At 36.3% G+C, this 23,561-nt stretch overlaps 5 protein-coding genes across 7 annotated transcripts; 1 reads left to right on the top strand and 4 right to left on the bottom strand.

Moving 5' to 3' along the window:
• Window positions 1–1,731: 1,731 nt before the first annotated feature.
• Window positions 1,732–7,475, bottom strand: LOC104778248 (uncharacterized). 2 transcript variants are annotated; one of them, XR_015594591.1, is made up of 21 exons: window positions 7,228–7,475; window positions 6,733–6,881; window positions 6,391–6,447; window positions 6,085–6,112; window positions 5,877–5,999; window positions 5,641–5,752; window positions 5,502–5,539; window positions 5,341–5,394; window positions 4,986–5,054; window positions 4,759–4,875; window positions 4,552–4,620; window positions 4,390–4,469; window positions 4,083–4,211; window positions 3,748–4,003; window positions 3,434–3,529; window positions 3,166–3,343; window positions 2,955–3,067; window positions 2,731–2,863; window positions 2,479–2,606; window positions 2,223–2,378; window positions 1,732–2,101 (listed from the first exon to the last, which is right to left on the bottom strand). XR_015594591.1 is itself a non-coding variant. In XM_010502648.3 (21 exons), exons 2-21 carry the CDS (start codon window positions 6,825–6,827, stop codon window positions 2,062–2,064), a joined length of 2,058 nt encoding a protein of 685 aa, XP_010500950.2. In that variant the 5' UTR covers window positions 6,828–6,881; window positions 7,228–7,475; the 3' UTR covers window positions 1,732–2,061. The 2 variants fall into 2 exon arrangements, 1 of the variants encoding a protein (XP_010500950.2); XM_010502648.3 differs by having other exon boundaries at window positions 3,166–3,330.
• Window positions 7,476–7,993: 518 nt separating this feature from the next.
• LOC104779338 (uncharacterized) lies at window positions 7,994–9,481 on the top strand. The gene is made up of 3 exons (XM_019243965.2): window positions 7,994–8,639; window positions 8,751–9,120; window positions 9,204–9,481. Exons 1-3 carry the CDS (start codon window positions 8,579–8,581, stop codon window positions 9,364–9,366), a joined length of 594 nt encoding a protein of 197 aa, XP_019099510.1. The 5' UTR covers window positions 7,994–8,578; the 3' UTR covers window positions 9,367–9,481.
• Window positions 9,482–10,246: 765 nt separating this feature from the next.
• On the bottom strand, window positions 10,247–11,238 carry LOC104778247 (uncharacterized). Its single transcript, XM_010502647.3, has one exon. It carries the CDS (start codon window positions 11,224–11,226, stop codon window positions 10,324–10,326), a length of 903 nt encoding a protein of 300 aa, XP_010500949.1. The 5' UTR covers window positions 11,227–11,238; the 3' UTR covers window positions 10,247–10,323.
• A 3,541-nt stretch (window positions 11,239–14,779) lies between these two features.
• LOC104778245 (squamosa promoter-binding-like protein 4) lies at window positions 14,780–16,177 on the bottom strand. Of its 2 annotated transcripts, none has more exons than XM_010502646.3 (3): window positions 15,706–16,177; window positions 15,410–15,621; window positions 14,780–15,121 (listed from the first exon to the last, which is right to left on the bottom strand). In XM_010502646.3, the coding sequence occupies exons 1-2, from the start codon at window positions 16,029–16,031 to the stop codon at window positions 15,414–15,416; spliced, it is 534 nt and encodes a 177-aa protein (XP_010500948.1). In that variant the 5' UTR covers window positions 16,032–16,177; the 3' UTR covers window positions 14,780–15,121; window positions 15,410–15,413. The 2 variants fall into 2 exon arrangements, with proteins under 2 accessions (XP_010500948.1, XP_010500947.1); XM_010502645.3 differs by having other exon boundaries at window positions 15,459–15,621.
• Window positions 16,178–19,478: 3,301 nt separating this feature from the next.
• LOC104778244 (dynamin-related protein 5A-like) lies at window positions 19,479–23,148 on the bottom strand. The gene is made up of 8 exons (XM_087507054.1): window positions 22,679–23,148; window positions 22,108–22,299; window positions 21,813–22,019; window positions 21,291–21,719; window positions 20,940–21,167; window positions 20,659–20,854; window positions 19,918–20,572; window positions 19,479–19,829 (listed from the first exon to the last, which is right to left on the bottom strand). Exons 1-8 carry the CDS (start codon window positions 23,030–23,032, stop codon window positions 19,643–19,645), a joined length of 2,448 nt encoding a protein of 815 aa, XP_087363180.1. The 5' UTR covers window positions 23,033–23,148; the 3' UTR covers window positions 19,479–19,642.
• Window positions 23,149–23,561: the final 413 nt, after the last annotated feature.

Raw genomic sequence — 23,561 nt, 5'->3', positions numbered from 1 at the left:
ATCTCTCCTCTAGCTGCGGCGTACGTTAGAAGCATTTACCTTACTTCTTTACGCTTACGTCATTTTCACAGTTTGGACTGCTTTTTTTTTTTTTACTTTTGACTTTTTTTGGTGTGTTTGTGTTTTGCATCAAATCTTCTTTTAATAAGTCCAATGACTAATTACAAAAGATTTGCGTGAGTTTAATAATTAGTAGTAGCATTCGATTAAGTGAAAAAAAGATAAGAAGGCGGCTTCATAATGAGAGACAAAGGAAGGGATTGAGATTTGATTTGTTTGATTCTTTGTCGCCAACTTTGTGATCAAAAAAAAAAACGTATAAAACAGTTATAAAAGCACTATCGTCGTCGTCGTCTTCAGGTCCAACGGATGGAGTCACCGTCATCATCACCACGTGGAGGAATCATGTGGTGACACTCTAACTCATCTCCTTTTTTGGGAAAGTGAAGATTGAAGAAATTTTGGGCACGGACGGCGATCATGGACCCATGAGGACCAGTAGAAAACATTTGAAAATCTTTCTATTATTACATATTATTTTAAATTTTCTATTAAATATATTTTATTTTTGGTAGTGTATATTAAATATATTTTATAACTATTGGTATTGTATATGTTATGTATCAGCTATGAGTTATGTGAGTTATGACTTACGTTACGTAGAACGGCTTTTGTCTTCATGCGTTGGGATGTCTTTGGTGCTTTGTTAATAAAACTTCCATCAAAACGCCGGATACTATCGGGATATGCGAGTTTAGCACTGGTTAATTCCAAAAATTATTCACTCAAAAAATGCCGAAGTACGTAGTTGACCTTCTTATTTCATTTTTTTAACATGTAGGAAAGTTTGACAAATGTGCAACTAATTTAATCTAGGCCTTACCAACACAAAAAAAAAAGGAAAAAAAAATCAGCTTAATCTTCGGTATCTATTACTTCTTAAACGTGTTTAAGGGGATGTTAAAATTTCGGTATTGACAACTGACAAGATTTATGTTACGTCAGGGGCTCTATACATTGAGTAGTTTTTAATTTGGCCCTTATCGTATCACTAACGACATTTCAACCCCACTCAACCAAATTACTTACACTGGGTGAGCTAGATGGGGTAACCTCGCACAACTCTGCATCTTCGAATACATTTTGGCACGTCACCCTCGTAAATAGATGTATGTTTTTTTTTTCTCAATTGACAACACTTTGACGTTACAAAAATTTAATGTTGGAGGCCTCCCATACTAGAATCCGAAAGACTGATCCACCTGTGGTTTCATGACTCATCAGGACAATGTTGTAGACACGTGGTGGTGCTGTCATCTACCTGAAGGTGACTGACAGTAACTCTAAGCACGTCGGCTGAGCTGAGGTAAACCCTGGCTTGGATTGGAATATTACACTGGTGTGGGTCACATAGTTCTCTACATATTTGGCCCAGTGTTTGAGCCACGTAGATGATAACGGCGTTAACACAAACACTCCCTTTTTTTTTTAATCTATGTGACCGTGACTAGGGCGACTTCAGGGTTTTTTCGTTGTTTGACCATATCTTCGACCAAAAAGGGTCCACTTACCCATCTGCGTTTATATGGATAATACATTGTATTAACTCGTGAATACGTGTCCTTTTTCGAAGCTTATAACATCTTCAAAGGGCCCAAAAGTAACCACACTGAAATGGCCAATCAATTTAGTGGAAGAATTAACAAAAGAAAAGAAAGATTGACAACTAAATGAGTAACATAGTTTATGAATTATGAATGAAATGTTTAAGATTGATTACATATTGTCATAGATAAAAAAGGCAAGCCCTTAATTATACAACTAAGAATATGCTTCCTCCCGAAAAAAAAAACAAGGAAGGAAAAATTGAGATAAAACTGAGAGACAAAATAAGGAAGGAAATGACAATTATATTAAGGAAAAAAAACTTAAAAAAAAATATAAATACACCCTCTTCTGCTGAAAAATTAAATTATACACATAAATACCAAAATTCAATGCATCAATCAATGTAAAAGACACACAAACAACATTCTTATGTTCCCGACTTCTGTGCGTGTCTCAACTTTGGTTTAGATCACGCGATGTTTGACCTAGCCATCTGCAAACACACATAAACATACAAAACATTTGAAAGTTGCTAATCTGTTTTACGATATCTCAGGTTTAAAATTCAGGAAAAGAGGTAATGCTAATCAATTAATCATTATCATCAGTCTAACCTTGAGAATAAGAATCTTGCAAGTGGGCTAAAGTTTGCATTGGAACTAAATTCTTTGCTAGCTTGCTTTCTTTTGTTTTCTGCATCATTGTTCATCGTCTTAGCAAACACACGGATTGCCATGTCTTGCACTTCTTTAACTGACACTTCCTTTGTACTGTATGACGAATTTTCGAGGCTCATTAGATCAAAGTATTGACAATACAACAAACTGATAATGTATGCAAGTGTGTGTGTTCTTTTAAAGTTTCATGTACCTTCCCAACTGTTCTATCAGTTTGGCAATAAACGCCTCAGAAGAACCAGGCTTTTCACGTTCCATTTTCACCAAGGATCTCGAAACTCTATGTCCAACAGATCCTTTGGAGTCGTCACCCCCAACAGCCTACATTATTGCAGCTTATAACTCAAAAACGAAACCTTTTTACTTCTCAAAATTCAAGACGACTCCTAAATCATCGAGAGAAGTAAGATGCCATATATCAGGGATACCATGTATAGGAGTTTACCTCTTTTAGAGATGGTAATAGCAATATTGACAATGATGCAGACAATGAAGCCAATTTGGAGTCATCTTCATCATCACTCACTTGTTGTGATCTCATGACTGGTTTTTGTTTATCAGATTGATCGCGGGAATTTCTGCAAGGTAATAGCTCTGGCGTCAGAAATCACCAGACAAATGCTGTGACCAGCAGAAGCTTTGGTATACATGACACACACACACACTAACCTCAAGTAATCAGAATTATCTGTAGCTTGCTCCCTTCTTTTGTTAACCTTTCCGTTACCAAGTTTTTCCCTAGCATTTCCCCTTCTGAAACCTGCTTCAAGTGCTACTTTTGCCTGAAAAAAGAATGGAAACTAACTGTAATTGAGCAGGAACACAAAAGAATAACTTGTAATTTCAAAGATAACTCAAAAGATAAAAGTTTAAAACAAACCTCTGCAAGATTCGCTATGCTATCTTCTGAGGCACTGGAACTTCTTTCTTGAAGCCCTAGTCTAGATCTTGGTGTTCGAGGTGATCCAGAATCTTCATTATGCCCACGGACAACAACTGTTCCACTTGTAGAAGCATCATCAAAAGATGCATACCTGCTGGTGGACTACACAGCAGAACTGGAATCAGACAAGGAAGAGCACACAGACTTGCTTTATAAGAAAAAGAAAAAAAGAAACAAAAAAAGAAAGAGAAATAATTTCCAATACCCCAGAGCTTTGATCACGAAAAAAAGATGATGATGATGGAGAACTTCTCGGAGATCTTATTACAACAGTTCCGGAACCACTGAGTGATGAATCATCCTGAAAATTCGGAAATACAAGGATGTGAAAAGAATGATAAATCTTGTTCCTCCCAAGTCAAAGGAGCTTAAATCAAACTGAAAACGATTAACTCAGCAGATCACGATATATTTGTGAAGCTAAAGAGGATTTTCCTATGCAATATCTGCTAACAAGAAAGAATGGTGATAGGTGAGACACGGACTACATCTAGGCATACAAGAGGCAAAGGAACTTACTTCTCCTTGATAGTCATTCTGATAAGAATCTCTTTTAACAAAACCTCCTTCAGATATTTCAGGGACTGCACTACCATAAGTGGATGACAAATGACCACCACTGGCTCGAGATGTTTTTTGAGAAGTCTGATTAGAACTAGCTTCTTGACGCCTCTCCCTAGCTTGTGGAGGTTTTAAAGCTCTAACAGTTCCAGCACCCTGAGAACCCCCGATGCTAAAGTCCCATCCCGCATTTTTGATAGGTTTTACCTGAAAACTGTAGCTCCAAGTTCTTAACATTTTGATAAACAAGAAAGAGAGAAGAAATCCCAATAGATTTTGGCCATATATCCAACCTAGTTACAGAAGTTCCCTGGCCTCTCTCATCTCCAACTACTCTAACAGTCCCAGATGATTCAACCGGAGATTTTGGACCATTTGTTGGACTCTCGCCGTCTTCTTTTACTTGGTATTTTGGCCGCTCTCTTAAAACAAAAGAAAAGGACACATAAGAATATGTTCTGCAGTTTCTTTCGGCATAAAGCAGATAGAAAAAAATTAATTACTGAAAACTATCTACATATCAAACTGCATAGTTATTGTCAAGCGGAATCATAAATTGGAACCACAAACGAACACTGTAGATGAGAATAAACCTCACACCTTATTCTGTCAAGAAGTTTTGGGCTTTTCCTAGCATTTTTTATTAACCTATGTTTGAGAAGTTCTTTGGCACTTGGTCTCTGCAAGTACAAGGAAGAGTTGTATGAGAGATCTTGGCGTGTCACTGCTGGCAATAAAGATCAGAGACTGCACTACAAGTACCTCAGCAGGAGCCTTTTTCAAGCAAAACGAAACAAATTCCTTCAAAGGACGTGAAAAATGCTCATCTAACTGCAGAGGAAATACAGAAAGTTAAATATCTAGCTCGAGAAAGGCGACTTCGCAATCAAGACATACGTCAGTATTAGGTTTCCTCTCAAAAATGCATTCTAACCATCCAACAAAGCCCATAAAATTGAAAATATGAACCTGAGGAGGGCTTTCCCGGGGAATGATAAAAAGCACTCTCATAGGATGAAGGTCGGCAAGGGGAGGTTCTCCTTTTGCCATCTCAATCAATGTTATTCCAAGAGACCATATATCTGCCTGCAACAGACATGATTAGAAAAGGCTACAAAATAAGTAAAGCCAGGACATACACAGAAGATTGTGTAAACTAGAAGAACAAAAGAAGCTAAGGCAGATGGACGAGATACCTTCTCATTATACCCTTCTGAGTTCTGAATCACTTCTGGTGCCATCCAAAATGGTGTTCCTACAAATGTCTGTCAATATGTATATAATTAGCAAATGCAGTCCAAGTTTATAATAACACTAAACCATCACAGCCGAGAGATAAAATCTTAAATAATAATTAGTTATCCTCAACCAACATGTTCAAACATTATAATGAATAGAGCATGGAAAAGCATGGGAACTAAAACTGCACAACGATAAGGGTAAATAAAGTGACTGGGCCTATTGAGAAAATTCTAGAACATTAACGATAAATGAAGAAGAAAGAAACACGATATAGAGTCAGGAATTTCATTAACAGAATAAGATAAACACCTTTCTCCTTGATATTGTCCGGGTTAATTGTGCAGAAACACCAAAGTCCGCGACCTGATATGCGTGAAAGATGTTGGAGATCAGCTACGCAACTAAAACCACTCGGACATAAAAATAAAATTTAAGAAATGAATCAAATAAGTTTAAGAAGTAGAGAATACCTTAACGTCACCATTCTCGCTCAACAAAATATTAGCGGCTGCAAATAGGAAGAAAAAAATTGTCATGCAATAAGTAATGAGAAAACACAGTTGGATCAAGAAAAGCCATAAGATGCGAAAATATATAAGCAGAGAAAACCTTTAATATCTCTGTGGATTTTGCCCTCAGTGTGGAGATATTCAACAGCATGAAGTAGATCGCGCGTGATACAAGCAATTGAAATTTCATCCAATGGATTACCAGGTTGAAGCTACACTCGCAATATTGTTTTAAGAGATTACAATTTGCACCAACGAGAATTAAAGTACGGAATAAGAACTCTACTACACAAACAATTATATTATTCAACCGAGCAAAGAAGTGAAATAACATACAAGGTCAGCAACTGAGCCACCAGCCATGTATTCCATGATGATCCATAACTTGGTCTGGTGAAGGTAAGAACCATAGTATTCGGTAATATATGGGCAACGGCATTGCGATAATACTGAAATTTCCTGGGATTGATAGCAAAATGTGAATACGACAATCTTGCATTGTTAATATTAACCAAAAAAAAATTGACGCGAATCCAAGAGATACCTTCTGTATATCTTCAATCTCATCTTCTCTGTCAGATATGAAGTAAAGGGGCTAGTTAAAAAAGGGCACTGAGCATTGTTGTAATCTTTTGACAAGGATACTACAGCTGAAAACTAGAGCTATTTTACAGAGAAAATCATATTGTAGATGAATACCTTTGACAATCACCCAAATACAGCATACGCAAGGTTTTGAAAACCAATGTTCAGTTTTATTAGAGAGAAAACAGAATAATATCCAAACGTGTAAGTGGAGACTACATATTCGATTGCGAGATAAAAAAAATATAAAAACGCAAATACTTACGATTCTTCCAGATCGATAACTTTAATGGCAACTTCTTTGTTAAGATCCGTATCAAACCTGATAAGCAGAGACAACATTTCAGCATATGAATAAAGCAAACGCAACTGTTCTCCTTATAGGAAAAAGATAGAAAACAAATGCAAGTAGTCAGATTATCTTAGATCAAGGCCGGAATGATATTATATTTCTTCTACAAAATTCCGCTTTTTCCACAAGTTAGATGAACTTAAGAAGCTGCTAGTTCTGTGGCATAACACATGTAGTGTGTTCTGTGGCATTCCTTCTGATCAATGTAATGGAAAACGTTAAGAAGTGAGGATGAATCAGATAGATGATACTTACGCTTTGTAGACATCACCAAAGGATCCTCTGCCGATCAACTTAAACTGGCTAAATCTGGCTCCAGCTGCCTCTTGTAAACCAGCAACATCATCCATTTCCACAAGAATAAAACCAAAACACAAAATATATTCACCTCTTCTTCCCCCTCTCTGCAAATTTACACACTTTGATTGCATCAACAAGCAGAATCTCTCACTTGCGAATTAAAAATTCCCCAAAATTGAGTCAACCCTTTCAACTATTATAACAGCACATTCCCCAAAACTGAGATCTATTACTAAAATCTGATTTATCACAATGCATACTCGATTTCTCAACTACATGATAGCAACAAAAAAAAAAAAAAAAAATCCCAACTACGTAATTCGAAACACTTTGATTGAAATTTCTCCCATTCAATCAAATCACCCAGAAAGAAAAATATAAGTCAAATTTGTTTTCTACAATTACGATGTCAAAATCCGAGAAATTTCGAGGATCGTATTCAGAGATTACCTTTATAAATTAGTTGAACGAAGAGTAATCTATACAGATCTTCTTTGTTTTTCCTCCTTCAGTCTTCGCTTTTTTTTTATGTTATCTTCCCAAGAAAAATTCTCTCTTCGATGCTCTCTCTCTGTATCTCGAGCACCAAGAGATCGAGAAGAAGAAGAAGACGAACTTCGATTATGAAGTTTTCTCGATTTGATTATTCAATTTCTTTTTTTCTTTTTTGTTTTTCTTACTTCTCATTTTATTTCCTTAAAAAAAAATTGAAAAAAAAAAAAACTTAACCAACGACCCGACCCGGATTGAATTACTATCCAACTAAAGATATAAGACAGGCCCAGCCCAAACTTTGTGGGCTTTTTTAAGTTTCAAATTAAAAATCTAAAGGGATTTAGGGATGATCCATTGTTTAGTGTTTTTTTCTTTTCAACTGTTTACTGCTATTTTTGTGTGTTAAGTTTATTTATTATTATTTTTATTTGTGAATTGTCGTATTTTTATAAAATAAGTAATTATTTCCATAGTGTACCACTTACCACCAATCTGGATTTTTACATCTTTTATACCTCTTCTCATTGACTGAACCATTAAGAGCATGAATATGGGGGATGTTAGTGAGGTTTTTAGGTTTATGGAGCAAAAAAATAAATGAAAAGGAAAGGAAAAATTGAAGAGGCTCTCTAATATAACATACTGAAATCGAAATTAAGAGACGCTACGTGTCCATTTTTCATTGGTTAACAGATAAAAACAAAAGGTTATTTTTTTTTTCACGCATATTTCTCTCTTTCTCTCTTTCTCTCTATCTCTCGCGATCAAAGACTCGATTTGATGTCAGAAAGATTTGCTATAATCGGAGGTAATAAAATCAATGGAGTGTTGGGTCGTAGGCAATTTGAATCGGCGGTGATCTTAGCGGAGGCGACTGTTAGGTAAACTGTTAGGTTGATTTGATTTTGGATGCTTGAAATTAGGGTTTTTGATGTTTGTTCGAGTTATTGGATTGTTGGTGTGTTCTTGGATCCGATTGATAATTGATGCTTTAAACGGATTAGGGTTCTTGGTGTGCATGTGTTTGTGTTCCGATTTGGTCCGTTTGTGTTTGTGTTCCGAGTTGTTCCGTTTGTGTTTGTGTTTTGAATTGGTCCGTTTGTTTACCGTTTGAATGGATGTGGGTCTGTTTGTGTTCTTGACACATGATCGTAGAGGAAGAAGAAGAATCGAAAAAATGATTAAAGTCCGTTCTTTTTCTTCCCTGTGAATTCCACCGCAAACCCAAGAAACAGAACAAAAAAAAAACTTCATTTTATTGTTCTCTCTTTTGGTCCAACTTGTGTTGTCCACTCCTTTGGATTTAATGGTTCAGGACAACTTGGGCTGGGAACCACTCAAGACTCTTGGCAGCCTCGACCAATCAGGTTACTCTTTTCTCTGATGATTCAGTTTGGTTTAAATAGTCAAAAAGGTTGAGTTCATTGGAGGTACATTGTGTTGGAGGTCACTTAACGGGATCCGTATCATTCAAGCAGCTGTTGGCACTGATAGAACAATATTAATCAGTGATGCTGGTGAAGTTTATGCCTTTGGAAAAGATTGTTTTAGCAAATCTAAGTCAGAAGTCCAAGAAACTAAGCTGATCACAACTCCTCAGCGGGTCAAGTCCTTGACGGAGATCTTTGTGGTACAAGCTGCGATAGGAAATTACTTCACGGCGGTTTTGTCGAGAGAAGGCAGAGTCTATACATTATCATGGGGAAGCGATGAAAGACTCGGTAACGATACTGACCATAGCTGTTCGTTGCCTCAACCTCTGTTGGGTGCCTTGGAGAACATCCCTGTCGTGCAAATTGCTGTTGGCTTTTGCTATCTCCTTGCTTTAGCAATTCAACCCACCGGCATGTGAGTCCTTGAAACGTTTCCATTGTTCTTAACCGAGTTTAATTATATGTGCTTACCATTGCCATTTTCTTGCTTCTATTTAGGTCGGTGTACTCAGTTGGATGTGGTTTGGGTGGCAAGCTTGGGCATGGTTGTGACGACTGTGAAACACAGCCTCGTCTGATTGAGCAGTTTGGTTTTTTAAACATTGAACCGGTTATGGTCTCAGCAGGTACATTGTGTGTTGATGATCTGTTTTGTTTTTGATGTTGTTATTTGTGTTAGCTAATAATGATTAGTAACTGTTTCTGTTCTTGACATATGATTGTATAATTTTAGAGTACATTGTTATCTCCTTTTAAGAATTGCACTTCTTTTGTAATATGTATTAATGTTTTTATTATGTTTTGTATGCTTCAAAATTAATTAAAATGCAATATTTTCTAATTTTATAAAATTTTAAATATTTACACATTTATACCACTTCTATTCTATTTAAAATTTTTAAATTTAAAAAAACAATATTTTCAAAAATAAGAGACCCAAAATTAGAACCTACCAATAAATGAGAATTTTTTATCTAAGAGACCATGAGTTCTTATATTCAAAACAATACACAATTAATTCATAAAAAATTTAACAACCCCTTTATAAGAGACTACCGATAATTATGCTCTAAGTCACCTTACCGTTCCACCACAACAACGGTCTCGTCCACCTTTCAACAACTGGACGAGCCAACGACCGATGGTTGGACCACATGCAAGTCCCACTCCAAAACTTATTACTTTCCAACGTCAACATGGTCCTCTCATATATACTATACCATCCACAAAGAGCAAGATTGACGTAAAATGGCCCCATTGCCAACGTTAATAAAAGCTTCTATTTGGAAGGTTCAGGTGACAAAGTACAGGACCATGTGAATATAATAGTAACTCACAGAGCCAACATGACCTTTCCTTTGACTGAACCTTTTGGATCGTTCAAGCTCCATTAAAAGCAAATTTATATTTTCTTGTAGTTTTGGTCGTTATTTCTGTTGGTCTCTTTGTATTATAGTTTTTAGTTTTTTTTTTTAGTTTTTCTTTTCCTGTTTTGTTACTTATCGACACATAATTTCAATGTTTCTTTTTATGTATTTCGATTCCCATAAAATTTGTTTATATTAGCAGGAAAAAAAAAAGACAAATCAAATAATTTTAAAAAAAATTGAAACTTTGATTATGGACATTTAATTATTTTCTTCTTCACATCAGCATCATGATTCACAAGCATTTGAGGCTCCATTGCATGACACTCCCTGCAAGCAAACACCACCGCTTTTAAAATCCTCTTCCACCACTTCATCAACTTACTCATTCCTCTTCTCTCCTCCACCTTCTTCGTCCTCTTCTTCTTCCTCGTCGTCTTCTTCTTCCGTCCACCGACCTTAATCCCTCCTCCGTTACTTTTTCCCGATCCTTCTCTTTTAAACACCGGAGTTATATGCTGCCACCCGCGTGAATATGACCCGTAAAGCTGCGCCGTCACGATCTCCGTTGCCTTCTTTTTCTTACATTGCGGCAAATACGAAACCTTCTTCGTAGTTGAAGTGTTTATGGGTTTACCATTGTTCCTCGTCGGTGGTTTCTTTTTTAGATCCAATATTAACGATGTCTTGTGATGATTCTGATAATACTGTTTGCTCCTACTGCATACTCCGGACCTTAGGCCCAGTATCTCCTCGTTCTCGAACCGAGGACCGAAACGTGCTAAATTAGTATTTTCCTTTTCAGTCGAACTCGTGATCTTGAAGATATTGCAAGTGCTTGTTCTTGGAGTGTAAGACGTCGGGCTGCTACTATCACTGCTCCTGCTACTCGAACTGTTGCTCCGGAAAGTGTTTTCGCTGGTCGTACGTGAAACTGAGCGTGTCGTCGTCGTGCTCGCCGGGAAAAAGTGAGGTAAAAGACGGCCGTTGAGAAAAAGGTGATCGGCGGGAGAATTTTCCGAGAAGGGGTCTTGTGATGGAGAAGAGGGAGTCAATGATCCAAACTCGAACTCCGATGATAATGACGTCTCCGGAGATGTCTCTAGTTCGTTCTCGCCGGAGTTTGGTGTACTTGTCCGGTCATTATCTCCCATCTTTAAAACGGTACTTGTGTGTGAATTGTGTTTAACTGTTTATTGTAGTTGTGTTTATATAAGGAGTTTTAGTTGGATACGTGGCGAATCAAAGACTTGCCAGCTCAGGGTTTGACTATTTGTGGGGGCATTAGAAGAATGAGATCTAAGCCATAGTGAAGTAATGGTTATGGTGTTTGTGTCATGATTTTGTTTAAAGTAGTTTTGGATCCCTATAAGCGATCCCACATGTTCTCTATTTTAGTTTCTTAATAACGAGGCATTATCTATATAATCTACTAAATTATACACTACAAAAAAATTGATTTTTAAGTTCTTGTTAAAAAAATCGAAGCATTCTCACACAAAATGATGACGTGTTGCATTCACAGAGCTTCAGACATTATTTTCTTTATTTGTTATCAGTTTCTAATAATAGAATATTTACATTTACATACTATTGTATTTTTTCAAAAATATAATTAACACCCAAAATTAAATTTTTATATTCTCTTTTTAACTTAATTATATCTTTTAATTACATTTTCATAAAACCTTTAAAATGAATTTTAAGAACTCTTTGTTCATATGATATGATAATATAAGATTGATACTATAATAATTCTCACGGGTTAAATTTTAATTATTATAAAAAGAATTTATATATTTTAAATATAGATATAGATATACTACACAATTGAATTTTGATTCCAATTACCGATAAATAAAATAGATTTTGTAAATAAAAATTACAGTAAAAATATTTAATAATTATTTTATACCACATATAGTGCGACTTGTCACGTAGTATTAGATTAGATTTGTTGTTTGGTATACTTTAAAAATTAGAATTCTACAGCTCACGGTCAGAAGCACATACGCTGTTCTCGTAGTGAGGGACACGGTCTTCCAAATATACTCTTAAAGGTTATTATGCAGAAAGCAACAATCGCTTTATAATAAAAGTATACTTAAAAGGCAATTCAAAGAAGAAGAGAACACATTATCTATTGGTAAATCTCTAACCGTCTGGTATCATATGCAAATGGAATCTATAGTTTGCATATTAGACCTTTGTGGTCTAGATTGAGACACACTTCATTAGTTAATGATCAAATGCTAGTTAAGAAAAAACACACAAAAAAAAACATTTTTTTAATGACTAAAAATATTATCCGCTTCAGTACATACACAACAAAGTAAAATGACATATAATATGCTTACACAAGAAAATAAAACATTGTAGTAATATTTATTTCCAATCTATTAACATTTAATACATTGTATAATATATCAAGAATACTAGTTTTACAAAACATCAAGACGAATTGAAACAATCCCTTAAAAAAAAGTTATGGCCGGATTAACCCATAGTCAATTCTTTCTCAAACCCTTCTCAAAATTGTTGTCTGTTATCTGTCTCTTTTACGTGATTATAACTTTGAGCTTACTCAACAGTCATTTTCAGTACTCAATACAATTCTTCACAAAAAAAAATATCCAAAATTCTTATCATGATCCGTGATCATCAGCTTCCAACAAAACTAGTCGAGAAGTTAAGCTGGTTTTTGCGTATCATTTCACTTTAGGCATCTATCTTTGTGAAACAAAATAAAAATTTGAAGCAAGTAACTTGGATAATGGAGGGGGTATATATTTTTTTGACCATAATGTTCCTCTTAACTCTACTGATTATTATGCATTCACAATCTTAATTTTTTGATCAGGTCAATAGCTAATTTAAGTAAGCCAAGGAAGTTAACGAAACCATGTAGGGACACATACACACCAGCAAATAAGAAGAAGAAAGTACACTAAACTGAAGCAAAATTGTTTTCGCTCAAAAAAAAAAAAAAAAAAAAAAAAAACTGAAGCAAAATTGAAGACAAAGATCTCACCTTGTGGCTTTGTGTCTCCCATTCGGGTCTTTCTTTAGGACACATCACTGGCCCATTCTCCAGGGATTAGATAGGGACCACCAATTATCATTAACACCCATGCTTAAATATCTTTTACTTTCTCTTTATTGTAGTAGCCTCTCTTCGATTTTGCTTAACGTTTATTAAACGATGCAATTATGATTTGGTATTTGGAAGAAATTTGCCTAGTTTACAATAATTGTTAATTATTCTAGAACATACATTATATAACCTTCCAAAGAGTGTTAATAACATGAGTTACATGACCAAAGACATGTATGTAATATAGCAGTTTGTTTTCATATGGTCGCTCCATCCATTAGCATTACATGTTCCAACAAAAATAAGAGGAAAAACAAAATTTACTATGCCATATTGCCATGTTTGTTTGTTTTGTATAACGACTTAATATGTTCGTTTTCTAATTGCCAACGAAATAAGAAACGACTAAGTTGTGTTTGCTTAGCACTTGTTGGTGGCAGTGTCAACGACTAGTTGATCAAAAATATAGAACAATTAAAATTCTGATTGCTAGTTGTTAAAATTAATATCACAGAACATTTTCGCTGAACCAATGATAAAACGAACAAAATTTAGTGGTATGTGCTAGTCATTTTCATTTATAAAACGAACAATAAAGTGTTACCATTCGCTGTCCCTATCGGTTGCTAAAGGAACATCCTTTATATAGTATGAGTCTTTGAGAGGAAAATAAAACTTTTCAAATATATTAGGTCTTTTTCCAGAGAGAAGCTAGAAACATAAGTTACTTGCGATCCAAGAATGAGGACTCCTCCACTAATGGTTTTCAAGTTCATACTTGTTTGCAAATGTGATGCTCATTCACACATTATATTGATGGTTTCCAACTTCATATATGTGTGAGGAGCATCAAGTTTCATTCTCCAATGTCAAAACTTGATGCTCATCACACATATTTGCACAAGAATTTTATTTATTATTGGATCGAATCAGACCCTAATAAAGCATTGTCTCAGTATTAATACTCTTCAATTCCACTTCTAATTTTTTAGGTTTTCGTTCTTCGTTATATTTATGGTGTCCCATTAATGGTGGTGCCCTCTGAAGAGCTTTTGACTTTGCTTCTTAGCCATCGGATCTACCGTTAATTATGCTCCCACTTCTAAGTCCATCATAGTACTTTTGGGCTCTCTTCAGCCGGCCCAGTTAGGATATCTTCTCGTTGTTCTTGAAATTGATACGCATCATCTTTGTCTGTGTTTGGCTTACATGCTAGTACTGATCTCAGATCTAGAGATGAGCCAGAGGAGATATTCCCCCCCCCCCCCCCCCCCCCCCCCCCCCCCGAAGGTTTTATTCAAATTCACTCGTTCTTCATCGAGTCGTCAAGCTTTGTTGTTGTTGTTCCTATTATTAGTTCATGAGATTTGATCGAATCTTAAGGTACCATAACATGATGTTTCGCAAGACGATTTTTGCATAATTACTTGTACTCCAATTTGTTTGGTAACATACATTTTTCAATTACTTTGGCTACATTTTTTTTTTTTTGAAAACATCTCGAAAAAGGCAAAGAAACGAGAAGCTGTATCTAGTATTAGAAAGCTCTATGATTTTTTTGTTTCTTTTTCTTTTCTTGTATGGTAATTCCTGTTGTTTATATCTACTGTCACTCAAACGTGAAATAATGTATATAGTTGGTGTGGAGATAATTATTGATGAGGCGAGTTTCTCATCATAGCAAGTGACATATATATGGACCCTAGAAGTTTTGCTTCTGCTGTAATCTACTCTCTCACTTACTAATAACTAATGGTCCTTTATTATCAAATTTTGTATTCTACTACTTGTAGTTTATGGCAAATCTTGCAGTAAAGTGTGTCTCTCTGTTGGCAAGGGAAAGCTAGGATGATCATATCTCACTCAATCATGTCTCTGATCAAACTTTAGAGCGGCCGTGGCTTTCGGTTAGTAGTCCCCTGTGCTTTTGGATGAATCACACTCCTTACTCGTATCTGTATTGAAAACCTTTCCCAATTAGAATTCACACATACGAGCTAGTAAGCAGGAGTAATACACGTTCATTTGCCATATCTTTAGAAACATACAAGGCACATTCAAAATTTAAGGAGAGTCTTAGCATATTTGCAGATAAGTGAGAAGCATAGAGTGGTAGCTTGTTATTTATTTCTCTATACTAGGAGTCAATACCATGACTCAGCTGATCTTGACATTGTTAGATACCACAATTTTTTTTGAGATTCTTAGATTATTTAGATGACAGAAGAGAGAGAGCAAACAACTTCTCTATCTAATCTGTGGTCGCTTGAATGATGAGTTTGGCATCTCTACCCTTGATCTTTCTTGATTCTGGATCACCTGACCAGTGATTCCTGTCCGACCTGACCCTTCTCCAAAACTCTCACCAGAGCTCTTCCTCCTCCTCTCGTTGTGTCCAGCTAAGCGCCTCCTACAACTTCTTTTAGCTTCATCAAACTCCTGGAGCTCATGAAACCTGTTTCAAACTCCAAGAAAGATCTATTCAAAGATCCAGCAAAAAATTTGTATTGAAGAGGTAAATTAAGTTGTAGTACGGTACCTGCTGCATTGTTGACAGAAGCGTTGGCTAACTCCTGATAGAAAGACAGAAGACGCCTTTGCATGAACTTCACACACTTTGTGTCTCCGGTGATATTGTTTAGCCTCTTTCAGATCAGATGTGCATCTGTCTACTTGGCAAAGCCGCGATGAACCACCACGATCGATGCTTCCACTAGACCTTCTAACTCCATCCATCAATCCTTTTCTTCTCTCTTCATCCCTTCCAACTTCCTCTTCTCCATCCATATCATTCTCCATTTCTTCTTCCACAAGGTAAGACTTGCTTTTCAAGTAACCTTTTCCTTGTGTTCTTCTACCCTCCATTTTTTGAGTAACAAGAGCTTGAAGTTGGAGTCTTGGAAAAGATGGTTGGTTGGATCGGAGCCTTGGAGGAAAGAAACTGATCTAATAGGTTAAGCAATGTTTAGAATGGGACTTGGTGATATTGTTGACGAAATTGAAGTTTTTTGAAGTGCTTAAAAGGTGAAGTAAAGTCGGGAGATGGACCACTGTGTTCTTGTACGCTTCTCTGGTGGAATAAGTGCATGATTACGTAGATATGCTAGCTCAGAAAAATAGAATAAAGAAAAATTATGGGGGAAATATATTACAAAATTTAAGGTGTTTTTAACAAAATTTCTTTTATATATTACAAAATTTAAGGTGTTTTTAACAAAATTTCATGTGCTTCTTTGATTTAAATTCAAGAAAACAGTTGATAGACAACTAAATATCACTATTTCCTGTTTAGTATTTGAAGTTCCAATAAGAAATTTTGTTTCAAATTAAAGATCTTTTCTTAATTTATCTTGAACATATCACTGATTGCCTTATAGAGGAAGTCTTTATTGGCCTGCCACTGTTTTGCAATAGGACATAAAGCTCCATAATATACACATGGGCTTAAACTCATAACAATCATTTTTGTTCTTTAGGAACAAAACAAAAGTCCTCCTAATAAATTGATGTGACAAATTTGCTTGCAACCTTGAGTTTCTTGTGATAGACTCATATTGCAAATGCATTTACCATACACTTAGGAGTTAGGATTTGATCTCTATTAAATTTTATGTGTTATTTTTAAAATTTGACTTGGGGTATTTGATGTCCAGGACATGGATATTATCATGTGTCTGGACCAGGATAAACAAAGAACATTAGAGTAGATGCTTATATACGATCTAACCCTTTTGATTTCTTTCTTGTGTTCGCGTTTATTATCACTATCGCTTATATAAAGATTCTTTGCAGAAGTGGGGAATTACATATTGAAAGATGGAAATTTGGAAGAAATGAGATCACTTATTACTTTAGTTTAAACTTAGTGTTGATGCAAGAGACATCTGGAACCATTTCAAGACAGAGATTTGGTTTTTGAGTTCTGACTTCTGAGGTTCTTCTTTTACCTGTTTTCACCATGTAAGAAATTTATAAAGTCTTTCACTTTACCTTCTTATTTATTACAGTGTGTGTTGTGTGGAGAAGCCATCACTGACAGATTCAACTGCATCATCATAACCCTCATTGAATATTTGAGTTGAATAGCTAGAGAACCAACACGCAGCAAATCAGATAAGTTCACTGATTTACTCAAGTGTGTTATTTTCCTTAATATTTTTACAGTGTTGTTGTCTTTTTGTACTGAAATACTAGAATTAGTGGGTAGTGAAATAGACAGGACACAAAGGTTTCACATGCGACATTGTACTCTCTCTCTCTCTGACTCTGCCTTGCCTTGCCTGACGCAACTTAGCTTTTGCAAACCCAAAAGCTGCCTTTGTATTTTTTACACAACTGAATAAACTTTGTCCCTATATTCAATTTCGGGGTTCACTTAACATTATTACAATCCAGTTTCGGTACAAACTTGTTTGGTTCGTTTTTAGTTTGGTTTTTGTTCTGGTAGTCCATGTGTCACATCTCTCTTGTATGTGTGTACTGCAAATTTGTGTCATAACTCATAAGTAACTTACATATAACCTATGGGTAACAAAATGATTCATTTCATATATTTGAATGGTTTTTATTTGTTGACACTTAACCTTCGTATTACTATGGTAAATACATAAGTGATTCTCTTGGAATCTTCTCAAGTAAAAGGTTGATATTCAAGTTTTGGACTATCTAACAAAAAAAAAAGTGATTCCAAATTGCGACCGGAAACTAAAAAAAAATAGTATCACATATGTATGAAGTATGATCCACGAGAAGAAGAATATAGAACAGGGTTTTTTTTTTATGTTTTCAATCTGAGTGATAATAGTACAATGTACATATGGGTTGATACTAATATGTTCGCATATAAACTTTTACAAGGTTCGATCCTTCTTTATTCATTATTCTGCATTACTTGCTTCGTTCCTCCGCGTCGCTCTCTTTTTACGTTAGCAAACAAAACGGACGTAACTATCCGTAGGACCTTGTCCGTAGCTACACACCTCCAATAACAAAAGATGCCTTTGGTTTTAGAATCCAAATTTATATGATTTTTCGAGCTCAGTGATCTATTTTTGTCAAATATATGTTTTGCCACGTATCAAGATTTGCATGGATTAATGTATATATTCTTCTGAAGTCTTTATATTATAGGAAATTGGGAATATCGTGATGGGTTGGACCTCTATATTTTTAAAAACTTGAAATGTTTTAGGCTGCGGTCCATACAAATATATGTCTCCCATCGAAACCGAAACTCTTCCCAAGCAACACTTGGAATAGAGGATCACGACTTCTTATGTTTTTTGAAGAACCGTGTACGTACACTACTGCCACTAACTAGTCATCCTATTAGGCTAACTAAAAAAGGTCTTAAAGTAATTGTAAGTTATGGGTGTAGAAGGTTTATTAATAAAGTACATGTAACATGTTTAAAGGGTTTTAAAGTTCTAATTTAGGTGCATATTATAGACTTTCTATAATGTTTATTCGCTTTAGTGAAGTCGAATGCATCTTAATTATGCTGATAATTACCCTGATCAGCATACTTTTTTAATTAACTAGCAATATAGAAAAAATAAAATAAAACGAAACCAAAATCTGAATTGGTCCAAGAAGTTATATAATCCACGGACCACCTCAACACTGCTAGCTAGCTAGTTGATGTAGAGTACTAATCTTCAACAATACTAGACGCATCTTTGTGAAAACAAAGTTTTGTAAATTAGTACCAACAATTTCCGAATCGATTCGTGTGAGTGCCAAAAGTGATATCATTGCTTTCAATCACACCACACGACGAACAACGAGATTTGTCTCTTCGTGTTTTATAGGAATTTCAACGGAACAAATCTTTTCTTCAAATCTTCTTCTCAGATTCTTTCATCAAACTCTATATGCAATCCAGCTACACATCAACAAAACTATATCCATACCCCTTCTCATTTCTTACGTCATAAATATTTAAGCTATGACAAGAACACTAAAAATAAATTCAAACCGAATATATACCACAAACATCATCTTAATTATCAAAAATATCGATTTTAGAATGCGTTCGTATCTAATTTTAACAGGCTTATTTCACCACGTTAATTCAATTTTTTTTTTTAATAGTACTGAGCTCGATGGATGAGTGACATGGAGAGGAAGCATCTGAATTCTATGCATATTTGTATTTGCTTGTACTGCATAAGAAAAACATCATCTGGACCTGCAATAAAGAGTAAGGTAAACCAAGTGTCCGGTTTACTCAATCGATTCTCGGTTATGGTTAATTGTTCTGGTTCAATTGGTTTGTACAATGAATGAAGCAGAGAGGTGAGCTTTCTATTAGGGAATATTAACCTGTAAACTCATCAAATATATGACTCATAATATTTCAAATAAAACAAGAAAAGTTTTACGTTTGAAGACATATCAAACAACATTATAGCAACATTATAGCGCCTACAAGCAAGAAGAGAACACATCATAGAGACAATGATCATTCATTTCCATTACAGGGAACGAGCCACGGTTTTGAATTCAGTCAAGCAGGATTGAAGAATCTTCTGGCGTTTCTGAAGCTGTTGGCGTTCGTTTTGCAGTACATCAATTGCTCCAGGAGCAACAAACATGTCCATAAACTTCTCGTCGTTTACTGCAAACAGATCCAGTCCAAGTGCAACCACTAGTCTGTCCCGGCTGCCAAACAAAAAAACAAACCGTAAATCAAATCAATATGACTTCTTACTCTACAAAGAAACAGAGAATAAGTCATTAATAGACTCACCAAGGTGTTAGAAACCCTGAGTTTAAAGTCGATGTTACGCTTCTTTCCACAAGAACTTCGCGTATCCTAGCAAAGTGTTGGGCGGCTGATGAACATATCTCAGAGTAAGCCGAGCTTGATTTCATCCCGTTATCAGCGTTACCAAACATAAGCCCACCATTCTGTACTCTAAATGGATCTATGTTCCGGATTCCAGCCATTCTGGCCATTCTCTTTCTAGCTCCAACACCACCAGGTCCATTACCAATTTCTTTCTTTACCAAACCATACACTTCACAAGGTTGGTCTGGTGATGGCGTCTCAGGGACTGTTATGTGGGTTTCCCCTCCTTTTCCTAGTGTTGTCTCTTGGCCATTATTCTTCTCAGGAGGAATGTTTTCTTGATCTTTCATTGGTTCATCGCGACTGGTATCAGAGAGCTCGAAGCAAAATGAATTACTTGAGGCTTGGTTGAATCTGTTATAAGAGCCAAAAGCTCCTCCTTGGTAGTCATTCTCATAGCACGCCATGGAATATGGGCTGGTCACTGAATCAAGATGATGTCTTACTAATTGCTTACACTGCTTTGCAAGATTCTTCACAAAACGACTGTAACAATTCCGAACAGCAGCATGAAAACCCACGTATCCATCCATATTTTCAGTTTTCTTCTCATCTGCACAAAGACCATCTGTTCATTAGATGGAGGGGCTTTACTCTAGGAGAGTAGAAAAGATCCAAGGAGCATTGAAAGGTTCTTACATTCTGCGTTTTGGTTCAGGTTTCTTTCTAGAGCAATTTCAAAGAGACTTCCTAATACGAAGGAAAGCCTGTCGCAGGCAGTGTCAAGAAGAGGAGCTAGCCATGACCGTGCAGCGGTTCGAGCAATTTCTGCTGAAGCTTCTGTCACTCCTCTACCACCTCCACGGCCAGCATGAGCAAGCAGAATGTTTGCTACCTGTTCAATTCAGACTGTGTTTCATCTTTGCAGTTCTATGGAAAACTTTTAAAAATGATGTTTACTAAGAAAAGTTAAACTGTACCTTCTCTCTTGATACTGGTGGACACTCGATGGAGTATGCTGCACAGCGGAATTCATGAATCACTCGTTCAAATGCCGCTCCTCCATAGAGTTTAAGAACGGCATTGGGCGGCTTTATGTCCATACTAACCCCTGGCCAGCTTCCAATGCCGCTCTCACTTCGCTCCTCTTCAGTTGATTTCCCCCATTGCTCAGGCGCTGGGTTTGCTGCTCCATCGATCAAAGCTCCCTGAAGAAAAAAGAGCCAAACAATGTAGTTTCTCAACTCATTTCAAAGACTTAAAAGATAATTGAACTTCAATATATTTCTAAGAAAAAATGCAACAGAAACTGTATGTTACAAACTACTCACCACATGATTGCTAATGGAAGCGGTGTATAGCATTGCTGCTTTTCTGAGATGAGCAACATCAGAAGTAGCTTGGATTTTCATATCCACTCTCAGCATATCATCAGTTACCTCAGAGCAACGCTGTTCAAGCAAAGCTAGTGTTGCTGGAGCAGCTTCCTTATATCTCTTCTGAAGCTCAGACTCTAAGAAATCTCTTAACGACCCAAAACCAATATAGGACCGGAATTTTTCTTCATCAAATCCTCCCTGAACTCCCTCCCGTAAATGCTTTATAACTTCTGTGTCCACCTGAGATATTTGTCTACGAAATTCATCATTTGAGACAGTACTTCTGTCTTTTGGTAATGCCACAAAATAAGGACGAGTGCTCTCCCCAAGGTATCCACTAGCACTCAGATAACGATCAACTTCACTGCGATCACTAAATTCCTGCAAGTGTTGCATACTCATATGCTTTTAGTTCATCCAGAGAGGATCATAAACTTATGGTTCACAACTGATTGTGTTTAAAGACTCTGATACCTTAAGACGATTATCGAACTTGGAGACAACAACGATAGTTCTCCGAAAGCTGGAATCAATTTCACGCACAGCATCCAACCATAAAGACGAGCACCACTCCACACTACTCTGCTGAAGGAACAAGAGAATGCGATGTGGAGGACTAGCCAGTGACTTGACCATTGATAGAATCTCATCAGGTGTGGTTTCAGGCTCTCCTTTCTTGGCCTGTTAACACAAGCATCAGAAACTATACTATCCAATTGAAAGAACTTTGATACAAGTTGATTAAGTAAACGAGTAAAAGCTACACTACCTTAAGAACAAATCCAGGAGTATCAATGATAGTCAGATTTGGACAATGAGCATACTCAGCTCTCATAACAATAGGCTTTGGCGAGACTGCTGTTTTCGTCTTCTTCAAAAGCGCCTCTGTTCTTGACCTAATCACATCTGCTACTGCTGTAGCCGAAACAATTGGACTACCATACTCTTCAGAATCTTCATCCTACCAATCAAAAAACTTATCAAATTTAGTAATCAAAATCACCAAACTAACAAGACCTCACTGAAATTAATTCAAACCCAGAATTATCCAAATTCAACAACCCTACTAAATTGTACAGTCTCCAAATTCAACAACCCTAGATATCTCTGAAACTTATGATGATGTAACTAGCAATCAATCACCAAATTCAAACCCAGAATCAGTCCCTAGAAGAACCAAGTTCAACAACCCTAGATATCTGAAACTTATGCAGATCTAACTCGAAATCGAATTACAAAAAAAAATAGTAATCAAATCACCAAATTCAAATCCAGAATCAGATTCTCTAGACGCACCAAATTCAACAACCCTAGAAATCGAATCACAATAGCGTCTATACCTGGAATCGGCACCGTGGTTCCAACGCTGATAAATCATTAACCATCTGGAGAATCAAAGGGCGTCGCGTTCCCATTTCGACTTCTCTGACATTGAATCGGAACCCTAGAAGCGCTTCCAGTAAAGAGCTTTTACCGTCCGATTGTCCACCAATTGCGACAATCTCAGGTATAGGAAGTTTCTCACCGAAGGCAACCGCCGCCGCTTGGAGACGGTTGTAAGCCTCGAACCGTGACCTAGTCTCTGCGTTTACAGGATCCTTGGATTGAGACTGCATCTTCGATTGGCTCTGTTGGTTTCTCCTTGAAGAAGGGGTTTTAGTCGGCGTGGTCAGGTGTGTGTTTGAATTCGCCATTGAAATCGAAGAGGAAGAGAGACAACAACAACAACGGTAATATAAATAATATCGCAGAGACTGAGAAGAAGACGGAGCGTAAGAAACGATACGAGTTTTCAGAATTTGAAATTTGAATTCATGGGCCGTTTTGGGCCTAAACTTTTAACTCTAGTAGGCCTTATATTAAACCACCTACTGTGGAGATCTCAAATTTGATGGAGATTAGAACTCCTGTATCTATTTTAGAAAGTGCAATGAATCTTAGGGGGTGTTATTGAATAATGGATTTCAAAAGAATTTGATGTATTTTGGAATCCAGCATTATTCAATTAGGTATTTGAAAAAGTACATTAAAATATGTTGTTATTGGATTATGTATTTATTTGATGGATTTTAGAATACGTTTAAAACACTCTTATTCAATGTCCATTGAATTTGGTGTCATTTTAGATTCCAATGTATTTCACTCCAAAAAGAAGAACAAACACAATCCCATATTTCTCAAGTATTGATTCTTAGAAATAAAATATAGCTCTCGCCAAAAGAT

This window comes from Camelina sativa, chromosome 3, assembly GCF_030686135.1.
Source record: "Camelina sativa cultivar CO46 ecotype springtype chromosome 3, ASM3068613v1".
Classification (NCBI taxonomy): Eukaryota; Viridiplantae; Streptophyta; class Magnoliopsida; order Brassicales; family Brassicaceae; genus Camelina; species Camelina sativa.
Note: the sequence above shows the minus strand (reverse complement) of the source record. Positions and strands in the feature narration are given on the sequence as shown.